This window comes from Melitaea cinxia, chromosome 15 (genome assembly GCF_905220565.1).
Source record: "Melitaea cinxia chromosome 15, ilMelCinx1.1, whole genome shotgun sequence".
NCBI lineage: Eukaryota > Metazoa > Arthropoda > Insecta > Lepidoptera > Nymphalidae > Melitaea > Melitaea cinxia.
Genome location: NC_059408.1, coordinates 6,339,476 through 6,353,901, shown reverse-complemented (window position 1 = coordinate 6,353,901; position 14,426 = coordinate 6,339,476). Strand labels below are relative to the sequence as shown.

General features: G+C 32.4%; 1 protein-coding gene across 1 annotated transcript; it reads right to left on the bottom strand.

Moving 5' to 3' along the window:
- Positions 1–279: 279 nt before the first annotated feature.
- Positions 280–4,895, bottom strand: LOC123660386 (protein sister of odd and bowel-like). Its single transcript, XM_045595477.1, has 2 exons — positions 3,844–4,895; positions 280–655 (listed from the first exon to the last, which is right to left on the bottom strand). Exons 1-2 carry the CDS (start codon positions 4,893–4,895, stop codon positions 280–282), a joined length of 1,428 nt encoding a protein of 475 aa, XP_045451433.1.
- Between the last annotated feature and the right edge of the window lie 9,531 nt (positions 4,896–14,426).

Below are 14,426 nucleotides of genomic sequence, written 5' to 3'. Positions count from 1 at the left end.
TTGAACAAAAGCAACGTAAAGGTCACGCGAGATTTGCACAACTTTACATAAATACGTAATGGTAAAAAAAATAAATGGTAGCATCAACACAGATATAACAGAACAAGGAAATAACAAGATTAAAGTATTATTACACTTCAAGATATCCACAAAAAGTAACAACATCTAACGTTAATACATACATAACGGTACATCATGAACAAGATCTAGTTTTTTTACTTAATATTACAAAGGCACTGGAAGATGATCAGTCTTATTATTTATTAATTTATTTAGATGCTAATTCTCTTCTTCAGTATCTAAATTATCGATAGGAAAATTAGGATTTAGTAAGGAGCTTTTTTCATTAACTCCTATAGGTGATGTGTTTACTGACGATATGCTAACTAAATTGTGTGTTAAGCTGTGACGCCTTAGGTCACAGTTCCTTCTAAATACTTTTCCACATGAGGTACAGTTGTAAGGCTTTATGTCCGTATGAGTAAGCAGATGTGTCTTAAGATTAGACCTTTGATTGAAACTCCTACTGCATACTGGACATTTGTGTGGAGATTCTTCCATATGAAGAATTTTGTGTACAGCTAACGTTCTTGATTGGCAAAAACCTTTTCCACATTCAAGGCACTTGAATGGTTTTTCTTTAGAATGTATGTATCTGAAAAAAAAACATAGTCATTTAACATTCCATTTGATTATACTTAAATAGTAAGTACATTTTAGTATAAAAATAATTCTAATTAGTGAATATTGTGCAATATTCAACATTGTTCAACCGTTTCGACTATTATTTATACATACTCGTAAATACGCCTCAAACTCAACTGCCACATTTGATATATGTAACATATTTATTACATTTGTCGATATAAATCATTTACTTAAAAAGCAACATTCCCGTTTTCAACAAATAAATACATATGTTATTTCAGTCCAATTATAATAAATATATCGTTCGAAATGGAACATTAACGCCATATTTCGAACACCTCTGTCTTGTAGAGAGCAGAGAACAAACGAGAGCCCCCGGGATATGTGTAATAAATCGGCGTACCCTCTCATTTATGCTTTCAATGCCATCAATTTACGTAACTTAAGCGAGCTTTTAAATTTTATTAAGACAATTTAAAAATATACTTAAACAATTTTCGTATCCTCATCAATTAAGTGGGTGCTCCTTAGATTAAAATATATTTAATGAGCGACCAAATTTTAATTAATGTTTTAATGTGGCTTTTATTACATGTATTAACGAGCTTAGATAAGCGAGTCATCGATATCTACCTTTTAATAGCTTTAACTTGTATGATAAATCACGCTTACAAGGTTACTGCATGAACAAAAAACAAACGGGAAATACCTTTTTTAAAATACAAGAATCTATAATAATGAAACGATTCATTACATCATTATATTACAAGGTGCAAAGTTACACAATTTTCCCATACGTAATTTTATACGACCATCTTGGATCTCTTACTGTTGCCCATAAGTTTTGCCTACAACTTAATTCGTTACAAAAAACGTTTTAGAAATTGAAAGAAAAAGACAAGTTTTTTTTACTGAACCAGAAACCTTATAAATAATGGTATGGTGATAAGGTATCTCATGTAGGTAAATATAGTTAATAGGTGCTAGTTACATCACGTTATATTGTTATTAAACGTCTGTTAAACAAATAAATTAAAAAAAAACTTTATTACTCGTGCTTTATAATAATGTCACATACAAAAATATATTAATATCTGTTGTTTTCATACGTAAATATTTTATAACTAGAAGATGACTTAAATTCGACTCGAATTAAACTGAATTGATTTAAATCAAACGGAGTATAATTATAAATTCAAACAAAACTAACAATCGAAACCTACAATCGGATGTACAATTGTACAGGTCGTGTAATATCCACTAAACAAATACACGTTGAGAAATAACGACGTGTTCAAATTGACGTAATACGTGTAATAATCGTCGAGATAACGATAACTGGCGATTAAGACGTACAGAATGATGAATGAAAAAGTGATTCGGATATAAAAGAAGATGATAGGGCGATTAGGGAAGGCGCGCGCAATCGAGTGTAGCCTGACAGCGGCGCGGACGCAGTTAGGCCTAACTCGAACCAACGAGACACTGTTGATAAATTAAACCTGCTATAAATATTGATTGGCTATAAAATTCTAGTTGAGGGCTCTCATTAACTTTTAAAATACGTCAATGTGATGTGCATTGCGTTCTTTGTAAACTATGATATGTCATATACAATAATATTGTGATGATGGCGGGGAATTTATTAAATCAGTTTAATTATTATAAAGTCAAGATTATGGATAAGAATTGTGAGTTTATTTGGACATTAGGTATATGTTATAACAATGAGATAAAATAAATTTCTAAACTTTAAATTTTTATTTTGTGACAGTTAATGATTGAAACAAATAAAAGATTTTTACTTCATAGAAATGTTTTGGTTTTTGTGAATATGTTAAAACTTATTAGAATATTTATTATTGTCTAACAAGGTACCAAACCATAAAAAATGTAGAGAAAAAGCTTATACCTATACCAACCAGTTCCTAATTTCGTATGCGCAAGATATTTACAGTACAACTATTTTTTTTTTTGTCATCCATTTTAATCCTCACATCAGGATCACCACGTGCTTTGTTAAAACCCGTCGAACGCTCCGGTCCATTATAATATGTCGTGTCAACGGACATCGATTGAATATCGACAGGCCGGGCCGGGCTCGGGTTAACCCTCTGGCGTCTACACAGAATTTATTTTATTGCCATAGAGATACGGTGATTTGGGTGGAAATCGCCGAGAGACAGGTGTTAAAAATTTAACACCTTTACGTATCTTCGATGGAGAACTTGAACAGATAAGCGGGGAAAAAGATAATGTATTTTAAACATGTCGATACACATAATAGCATTATTTATTGAGAACGTCGTTCGGAATTCGGTTTGTTTTCGTTGAATTAAGATTTAGACTTTTTTCAAGATAAATATTCTGATAAACGAGATATGCGCACAGGTTTATAGGAATTTGAAACATTTGAATTGGGAAAAAACGAAAAGCCAAAATTAAAATGTTCACTTCTCAGATTAGCGATTTTATAATATACGAGCGTGACGGACCAGTCGTCGATACGATCTGTCGGGTCTGTACTTAAGCCTTTTTATTTTAAATATTTTTCTATACCGCCATTATTCAAAAGTTCATAACGTTTCGCGTTGAAATCCGAGGACCAAAATATTTTATTGATATCGAAAAATGAGAATCGTGATCCTTTTAAATGTTTTTCAACACGGCTATAATATTGTTTTATCTTATAAGTACGGGTCGAGCCATCCGATATGGTATTTTAGGATAGAATAAAGTTGAAAGCTCCCATTGACTTAGCTATTTATTTCGAGAATGGAGATAAGGTATGGGTAATAAATGTCTTTCTTTAGAATACGAGTAGATTTTGATTACGGATTGTGAATTCGTTTGTTAGTTTACATTTTAGTTATGAAGTAATAATTTTTAAACATGGTAATATGCAATTAGATCGACAAAAACGATTTTCGCATTAGTGAAATTAAATGTAACGTATCTTAAAGCAACAATTGATTATTGTCTTATTACTGTTTCTCAGAAATCGTAAACAAACGGCAATTTTGATAATTATAAAGAACCAAATTGTATTATCTTGTGCTAATACCTAATTATTTTAGTTTTGTTAGTTACTACATTAACAAAACAGGTCTAAAAAAACAATACAAACGAATATAATTATAACATGATTTTACGAAAATATTTATAAAAATATATGATTTTTGTTTACTTATTTACCTGTGGTCCCTAAGGTGATCTTGCCGTCGGAAAGCCTTTCCACAGATGTCACATGAGTAGGGCCGTTCATCCGTATGTGTTCTTTCATGTATAAGGAGATTATAAGACTTTGTAAATTGTCGATTACAAAATTTACATATAAATTGCTTTTTTGTTCTTGTACCACTGCCCGTAGTTTTCTGCTTATTTGATATGCTACTCCCAGTTGAAGATGTTGAACTATTTGTTGATTTTGAACTAGACGAATTAGATGGTTGAGGAGAAAGAGGTGCTTGAGGTGGGTTGCCATTCATTTGTTGTTGATACATTGCATTCATTAGCAAACTTGGATAACCATTATCTAAATTTTGAGATGAATTGTAACAATACCCTTTTGATGTCGATTCCAGATGCTGTTCTAAAGTAAACTCGTCTTCGTTGTCCAGTAAAGCTAAGTCTTCTTCAACTTCTTCGGATAAATCAACATCTTCTGCTGCTATTGCGTCAGATAAAGGATATTCTTCTGGTGTTTTTGGGGATATTACTCTCGACGTGCTTTCAGAGACATCAGTTTCAGTTATTTTAGCGCTAGCTGTCGCAAGCCTTAATATGTCTTGTTTTGTTGTCGTATTACATTCACTAGCATTCTGTTGTGTATTACTGTTGACAGATGACACTGTAGTTAGACGTTGTAAAGTTAAATATGATTCTAAAGCTTGTAAATTGAGAGCTGCTGCAGCTGCCGAATTTGATGGCAATAAAGCTGCCTGTTGCAATGAATTCATCATCGCATTTTGAAGCGATATAACAACACCTTGTAAAGATCGTTGTAGCATATTTTCTTGTAACAATGCAGCGGATGCAATAGATAGGTTTATGTTCGTAGAAGATGAAACTGTTCCCTTACTTGTATTGGTTTTTGTATCATCTGCCGAAGCGTCGATGCTCAAAAGGCCTGTCATGTCTGTAGATTTGTTATCCTGTATCTGTAAGTTATTCTTTAGTTTGATAATAGCGCTTTCCAAAGAGTTAAGTGTGGTTTTGTTCGCTCGGGAAGTGCTCTGCTCTTGCATTTTGGTCAGTGTGTTATCATCAGGTGATCACAAGTAATGGAGCACGTGTCGGGACGCGGTGGGGGGCTAACGCGTGCGCGTGCGCTATCGCAGTCACGATACGCGGTGGCGTGCGAGGCGACTGTGCGGTGCGGCGCGACTGAGCCGGCGGGCAGCCCGCGACTGCCCCGCCCCCACCACCCCCTCGTCCGTCTTCCCGCCTCACAAAAGCTCTCTATTTTAGGCAACTCTTTGTACAGTAATGGTCACCTCACGCTGCCCTAACGACAGACACGTCCATGAGAAAAACGTTGCGCCAGATTTGTGGGGGCCCTTTCAAGCGTAATGAGATTCTGAATGGAATTGGTCTATGGGAAAACAATCCGAACGATCGGCCCGTTTGTTTTATTAGTGGGTCATGTCACACGCTTTTACAATTTCAAAACTGACCATATTTTATCGGTCTGTACGCGTCTCAAGTTTAGTAACAACAAATACAAAATATATGGGAATACAAAAATTTAATGTAGAGTTCAATTAGTTAGTTTTTTCTGTAGATTAATGGCAACTATATATTACTGGCGTGTATATTATATTATTCTATAATATAGAACCATTATTTAAATAAAAAAACGAGTATAATATTGTCAGTATGTAATATAAACCAGGAAGAGTATAATAATATTATACAATTAGTAGCCCAGTACTCTAAATACATTAAAATTATTATATGCTATTAGCGTAATGAGCAAGGAACTTGGGACATAAAAATTATTGTATACATTGGTCTATAAAGCGGTGGACAAGGGAAGACAAAGTGGACATTTACTAAATAAATACCAAAGCGCACCAGTGACGCTTTTCCTGTTTGTTGACCACAGACTAGAAATCTTTAATATGTACTTAATGTCGTGACAAATAATAATTTACTTAAACGTTAAAATAAAAATGTTAAATTATAACTCGAGGCTTCATCTACACTTTGAGAACTAATTTCTTTATAATACGTCATATTAATATCTAGTAAAACCGATATATACTGAAGTAAAAAAAAAATTCCTACTATGAGTAACGATCGCTATCAGGTGTACGTGATAACAACCAGGACCGACGGCTTAACGTGCTTTCCGAGGCACGGTGGGGAGTCCCACAAAAACTGCATAAACACCCAGATCACGGCAAACATCTGTATGGCCAATATAATGTTTGTAATGTGCGGGGATTGAACGCGCAACTGCTAGCGCAACAGGCACAAACCAGTGCCGTGACCGTTGCGCCAACGCGGCGTTAAGATATATGTATTCTTTATTGCACTTATTAATTTACAATAATCAAGTTAAGTTGAGTACTAAAATGGGAGATACGATATTAATTGTGTTAACCAAAGATAAAGCGTTTTACAAGATTTTGGAGACGGTTTAATTTATTAAGTAGTGTGTCACATCCAATAACATACAGTACAATCGGAGGGAGAGAAGAGAAGGGAATGTACAAGCAAATTTTTGATTTTAAATACTTAATTTTTTTTTAAATATATTATTAATAATATAACTACATATTTGGCTCCGATCTACCCCCTTCTTATCTTCTATATTGAATAAGACATTAGCAGAATCACGTGTGCTACATTTTGGCTCTATTAGAAGCCATTAAAAGAATTGTATGAATGAATAAATGATAACCAAAGATGAATTTTTTGCGTTCAATAAAGTATAATTTACACATTGCAATATTACATATACATGAAATAAATAATTTTTGTGTAAGTAATTTATTTAGTCAAGAATCAACATTATAATATGTAAGTAATAATTCCTCAACTTTAAATATTATATAATAATTTTGAAGAAATGCTTTTTCAATATTATAAATCTTGGAAACAATATCACTTCTAAGAATAGTGTCGTCTGTGTTTGAAACAAACCTAATGCAAGATTATATTAAAATTCTGTTCATACAGCTGTTTATTAGGGCTGTCGGATCCAAATGATGCGTCCTAATATTTGTTATTGGTCTGACTTAATAACAGTGAGGTTTTTAATGGTATCGTCGATAACTGTTATAAATTAATAATTTTTATGTATATAGCTTATCTAAGTAGTAAAGTATTGAAGAAAAAAAGCTGAAATATTTGGTAGAATATGTAAGTTTGTTAGTGTACAGACATAATGGCTTTTTATAAAATTGAGCCTATTATAAAGTTAACTACTAATGAGGTAAAATAAAAAACAAGAGATATACGGGACGTGGTTGAAGTTGATATTTAAGATCCATATTTAGATGTCTCCATAGTAGTCCATAAATTTTTCTCGCGAACATTAATAGCCTATATACTTAGTAGAAAACCCGAGTAGCTTTAATAAATTAAGTTTACTACTCCTTCTGGGTCCTTAGATGATGTATTTTTACAGCTTACTTAATTTAAAATATGTAACTAGACGAAGTTGTTATATAAAATAGGTATTTATAAAATAAATGAATAAACGCATCACATTTAAGGGCTCACATTAGAATGAGAATCACTCACACACACAACACTGATCATGTCACTTTTTAATGACCTATACAAATAGTGCCATGCATTGAACATACAAACGGGCTGCAAATGTTATAAAGAATTCTATTTTACCACTGCGCTATCTCGTCGTCAGAAAGTAATACTTCCAATAAATCGAGTTGACGTAATGTTCCACATAAGTGTGGCAAATAATTCAGGAATGGAATTCTAAATATAATTGTCATAAAATCTGTCATTTAAAGAAAAACAAGAATGACGAGTAAAATCGTAACAAACATTTAATAATAAATAATTATATAATTAACAAATTGTTGTCATACAATATGTATTTAAAAAAATACATAAGGGTTGATGAAACCGTAACAGACCCATAAATTTAACATATTATAACGTCTAAAATTAGAAACAAGTCAAAACATAAACAGGTTTGAATCTATGGGATCTTCGTGTAGATAACTTCGTTTGTTGTAACATGAGCAGGTGTTAATTGTTTCAATAAAAATATTATATTGGTTAAAATTAAACACAATCTTCTTTTCATTTAACAAAATCCTTATATTTTAAATATTTAAAATATTATAGTTTTTTTTTATATATATGTAACATAAACAATAAACAAGCGTACGTCTCACCTGCAACACCAAAAGCATCTCAAGCGCGTTGCCGATCGTATCCCCAATTCCCCCTAGGAGCTCTCGTTACCTAACAATGCTTCAAAACAGTATTATTTAGCTGCGATCGTCTGTAAGGTCGAGGTACTAACCCAGTCGGACTGCTCCATATTTTGAGCAGGAAATTTCCTGTTATGCCCTACCTCAGTTAATAGTTATATTAAATATAACGGAACATTATCATATTTGTTGTTATTAACTTTATTATTCTGTAACTTTGTTTTTTATTTTTTAACAGACTTCAAAAGGAGGAGGTTACTCAATTCGACCGTATATATGTTTTTTTAAAATGTATGTTCGGGGATAACTCCGTCGTTTATGGACCGATTTCGATAATTCTTTTTTGTTGGAAAGGAGATATCCCTAGTTTGGTACCATGATAAGGAAACCAGGATATGATGATGGGGTCCCAGAGAAATCGAGGGAAACTCCCGAAAACCCGCATAACTTTTTACTGGCTGTACCGATTTTGATGATTTTTAATTTAATCGAAAGCCGATGTTTATCATGAGGCCACATTTAAATTTCATCGAGACCTGATTACAACTTTTGGTGTCATCTTTGATAATGCTTATTTACTTGACTATTTGTTCGTCTACCTACGTTGTATTACTTGTCGATATAATTGAAGTCGGTTTTTCTTCGTTTGCCTGCAAACACAATTATTTATAGTGTTTTCGGTGCGATAAAGCCAGCCCTGCGATCACCAACCCAGCGTGGTGACTATGGGCAACACACATGAGTTTTATTGACGCGAACTTGTGGAGACCTATGTTCAGCAGTGGACTGCAATAGGCTGAAAAGATGAACTTTATTTATCATGTTTTAATACTGTTGAAATTGCTTGCTACATTGCCGAAATATTATTTACAACTAATACATACATTTTAGTATAAGTCGTACCCAACATATTTAATAAGAATTGAAGTGTAACCGTCAATTAGTTTACAGTCAAATTCAAAATATAGTTTTTAAATAGGCTATATATGATAGGGGATTTACATTTTATTTTTATTAATTTATTATACTTTTTTGTACACCATAACTACATTTTAAACATTGAACATATTTTAAGACAGTTACAGATTGTGAAGTACAATGGCGGACTTGGCTATTTAGCCAATTCTTCTAGACAACCCAAAAATTTTACTGTCGAAACCTATATTTCTACGACATGTTTTTTTTTTTTTTATAATGAGAATAAGGGCAAACGAGCAGACGAAGCCATCTGATGTTAAACGGCTACCGTCGCCCATGGACATCTGCAACATAAGAGGAGTTGCAGGTGCGTTGCCGGCCTTTAGGGAAAAGATGCCTATACACTCGACGCTTGAAAACCCCCAAATTATAGCGCTCAGGGAAAACCTCAGGAGGAAAAAACTAAAATTTAAAATTACTTTTTAAACTGTATTTGTAAATATATTGTAACTCTACAACACTAAACCTTTTCAAAAGAAACAAAATAACAAAACACTTTTAACGTAAAATAGAAAGTTAAGTGACGTGATAAAATTTGACTTACCCGTTGGCGCGTTTGTAGTGGCCCCTGCTTTCTGCTCCGTAAGTTGTGGGTTCGATACCCACCTGAATCTGGGTATAATATTTGTATTTGTTTATATATGTATTATATATGTATATTTATTAAAAAAAAATATTTAGCTATAACAGTCGGCTGTTCCCTATTACACAAGCATTGCGATGCTTACCATAGGAACAGACGACGGTGTGTGTTTGTTATAATATAAAAAAATGCAATTTTTTAGTACATTTTCATGTTATGTAAACAAACAAATATCTCGTACTGATTCACAAATATCTCAGAACCAAAACTATAATTATTAACCAGTAAAAGCAAGACTGGTAAGAAAAGTTTTTTTTATAATATTTAAATACTTATTTGTTTCCGTAATTGATATTTACATGTTATTTGGTATTGTTGATAGACATTGATAAAGATATTAATCTACCAAATAGATGTAGTCTTGTGTATTAATTTAGCAAATACACATGTGTCTTGTTAACATAATAGAACCCTTTAATTCGCGAATCTGCTTGCAAGCTATCTTTCACAATTTTTCAAAACACCCATAGCACAATTCTGCAATTCGCAATTGGCGTTGTCACGGTTAGTGATTTAACACAAAAGCACCATGCTCCAATAGAGCGTGGTGGTAATTGCACTAACAATTGACATGAGAAACGGAGTGAAGTGGGCTTTAGTTGTAATTGTGATACCTGTAGCGAAATCTAATTGCTACATGTGTTGCAGCAAAGTGTATTCTTTGCACATTTCGATATGTGTGATTTCAAACGAACTTAGTTTATTAAACATTATATTATATTTACAATTAAAAATTAAAAACTAAATATTTGCAGATAATTATGGTACAAATCAGATGATGAATGATGATCAATCATGTGATTTTAATGGGCAAGATTGCATTTTTAATTGTAATCAGTAAATTCACTACATACATACTATGCCATTACCAAGCCATTGCTTTACAAAGTGAAAAAATAACACAAATGATATCGCCAATGTAATGTAAAATGGAAAAGATACGAAGGAAATTAATCGGCTAGGTCGAGATTACAACATAAATAGCACTTTGGAAACCATCAAAATAGTAGACATGATTAACTCCATAAAAAAACATTTAAATGCAAAAAAACATTGCAGTAACCTATAAACAGTACATTATGTTAGGACATTTAGATTATATATACATAATCTATTATTCTATCTATATATACCTACTCTATTATTCTATCTACCTACCTACCTTTAGTGAGAAAAATGTTATAAATTTAACTACAATGATAATGCATTTGTTAAAAAAATATATAATTTAAAACAAATTCACATACGGTTTTTTATATTACGTGCGTTACTGAATGTATCACAACCATATACGATCTCTTACGTAATGGTAGAGTCGTTCGTTTTATAAACAAATACGATGCGAACTCACAAACGGTAACTATTTTACGTGTACATGATTTAATGTTACATGTTTTTAAGATATAACAAAAAAATATATGCTCCTTATTTGTTGTATGTATCATAATAATATATTATATATTTATTATCTATGAGGATGTTCATTAACTCCATACTTAATTCTTCTATTACTTTTTGTCCTTACAAAGCTGCTTCGCCCTCGTAGATTGCAGGTTTTCGGCTGTTTACTCATTGTGACGTAGCATTCTACTGGTAAAGGAATTCCCAAAATCAGCAGAGTAGATTTTTAATTTTTTCATTACTAACAAACAATAACTTAAATTTTGCCTCTTGTTAGTATAGATCTATTTTTATCTATTTATTAAATATTTGGTAAAATTTCAACGACTATTAAAACTTAATAATAGGATCCATTTTCACTATAAACACGGATGTTAAAACTGTACATTTTTTTTACACAAAATAGAGGTCATTAAACTTAGTGGTAGGTAATCGATTCAAAGCTACTAATTTCGTCCTACGCAAAAACGTGTCTAAATTTGTAACAAATATTTTTCTTATTTTGAAACTCAAGAGCTAATAACACTTTACTGCATGTAGGTAAAATTTTCGACACTTATTATTATTGTTAGAGTTTGTATATAATTTAAATCATTATAATATTTTTTATCGTAACTATATTATTTTTATATATTTTTTTAATTACTGCCTTATTATATATATTAATAAATATATATAATAAGGCAGTAATTTAAAAAAGTAAAACATTATCACTTTAAATTTTAATGAACCCAAAAATGAAATAGCCAACCACGACTTAAATTGTTTTAAAAATTGTGAAGAAAATGGGTTTTTTGAAAAGGTACTTTGATTTTAATCATAATTTATTTTTATTGTGTATTATCGTATATTGAAATTTGAATGCGTTTAACTGTAACAATGTGTTACAGTTAAACGCATTAACAATGAATTTATGACTTCTATGATTTCATTAATCTATTTCTTGACTGGATCCAATATATATATAGACTGTGATCCAGCTGCAAGCTCAATTTCCAGTGTTTTCGGAACACTTTTTCCAAATCTATATGTATGTCATGATCTTCAACATAGTGTTTTGCATGAGCCAACAAAGGTTTCTGAGTTGGAACGAGCAAAACAAAAGCTTAGCAACGCGCGCGGGGTACAGGTAGTATAATATAAAATTAGTATCTAGGCAATGTTTTTTGCGTGTTTGATGAATAAAGTATTTATTATTGATTATCCCATTGGTGTAGTTTGTAGTGACGCTGTGTAATAAAAAAAATATATATGAAAAAAAAAAATGTTGTTACATTAGTCGGTAGTTTCCTATAAAACAGTAATTGTCTAACTTAGGAACAGACGACCGTGTATCTAAGTTAATTTTTTTATGTATTAAAAAAAAAACTGTCCCTACTTCGGTTCATTCTAATCGAGGGCTTACGCAACATTGTCCTAGTTTATTAACAAGTTGGAACAGGCAGTATCATGACAAGTGATGACACGGAGTAAGGTTCGTGTGCTCACGCTTTCCCACGCCGGCGTCGCCCGGAGGCTGCGCTCGAGCACGACTCGAAACAGATATAAATTAATTTATCTACAACTAATGCGACCACGGTGAAGGGAATGATGGCTGAAACTGATACAAGCTTCAAAAAGTGAATTTAATAACTATTTACGTGCAACCTTTAGATTTGTTGTAAAATATTTCATTCGGTTTAAGAAATAATATTTGTCTATATTTGTATATAATATATTAAATTTATATTTTTAACTATTTAAAATACTTGCACTTGCTTTCAAACTATAGACCAAAATATATCAAAGTACACTCATTTGTGCTAAGACTATATTCAAACGTCTAACTTCTGCTTTCGCCTTGGTAATTTCACCTCGATCAATGGTCGGATGATGAAACTCTTATATTTAACAGCATCAAAAAAAAACTCTAAATATACTCGAATTTACATTAACAATTTGTATTAAAAGTTTCCTAATCGAAACTGTTAAAATTATAATTGTGTTTGCTTGCAAACGAAAAAAGCCGACTTCAATTACATCGACAAGTAATACGACGTAAGTAGACGAAAAAAAATTAACATACGTACTAATCGTCATTACGTTTTTCGAGAGTTTCCGTCGATTTCTCTGGGATTCCATTATCAGATCCTAGTTTCCTTATCATGGTACTACACTTGGGATATCTCCTTTTCAACAAAAAAAGAATTATCAAAAATCGGTTCATAAACGACGAAGTTATCCCCGAACATACATAAAATATAATATATACGGTCGAATTGAGTAACCTCCTCCTTTTTTGAAGTCGGTTAAAAAATAACTGTCAAAAATGTTGCGACAAGGAATTGTATTTTTAACATAAATTAAGTGTAAATAAACATATGTTTTATATAACGTAAGGCATACAGAAATGTCTTTAAAACTTGTTTGGCACATTCAAGTTTGAAATAGTGACTTGATTTAAGCCCCATCGTAAATGTGTTATTATGTAATGGCGAGTAATGGCCGTGAAAGTGTGCCCACGTATAAAGGGCGATACACATTATCTTTACATGTTTATCTCGTGATACATATCCACTAGTTTCTATCTACACATGTACTTCTTGTTCTTCAACTGTTCTTCGAACTTTGTATTTCTACACTACTTATTACATCGGTTGAGACTTTACACTATTTTGATATCGTGGAAGAAATTTAACCGACACTTTTATGCATAGCTTTAACATATATGTGATTGTTTCAAAATAAATTTCCATTAAGAATTTTGGCAATGTCGTTTTTTTTCCAGAAGAATGTATTCTTAGTCAGTCATCATCATCATCATCATCATTTCAGCCTATTGCAGTCCACTGCTGGACATAGGCTGGTCATGTGTGTTGCCCATAGTCACCACGCTGGGCAGGCGGGTTGGTGACCGCAGGGCTGGCTTTGTCGCACCTAAGACGCTGCTGCCCGTCTTCAGCCTGTGTCTTTCAAAGCCAGCGGTTAGATGGTTATCCCGCCATCGGTTGGCTTCTTAAATTCCACACACACACACACACATGGGCTATAAAATGGCGTGAACTTGTGAATACTTGTGTCCAGCAGTGGACTGCAATAAGCTGAGATGATGATGAAAACTTTTACTTAAAAAAATGTGACTTATTACCTGAAACAATATTTTGGAAGTTATTCGCTTTGTTACCAAGTTTTTTTTTTTTACTATTCTATATCAAGTGTACGTATATCTTTATAGCCAGAATATCATTGACAATTTGCATTACCTCGACCTGACGCTTTACGAACACAAACGTTCACACAATATAAATCTTCTAAACAAATTTTTATCTTTAGCCAATGACAATAAAGTCGGCTTTTGATTA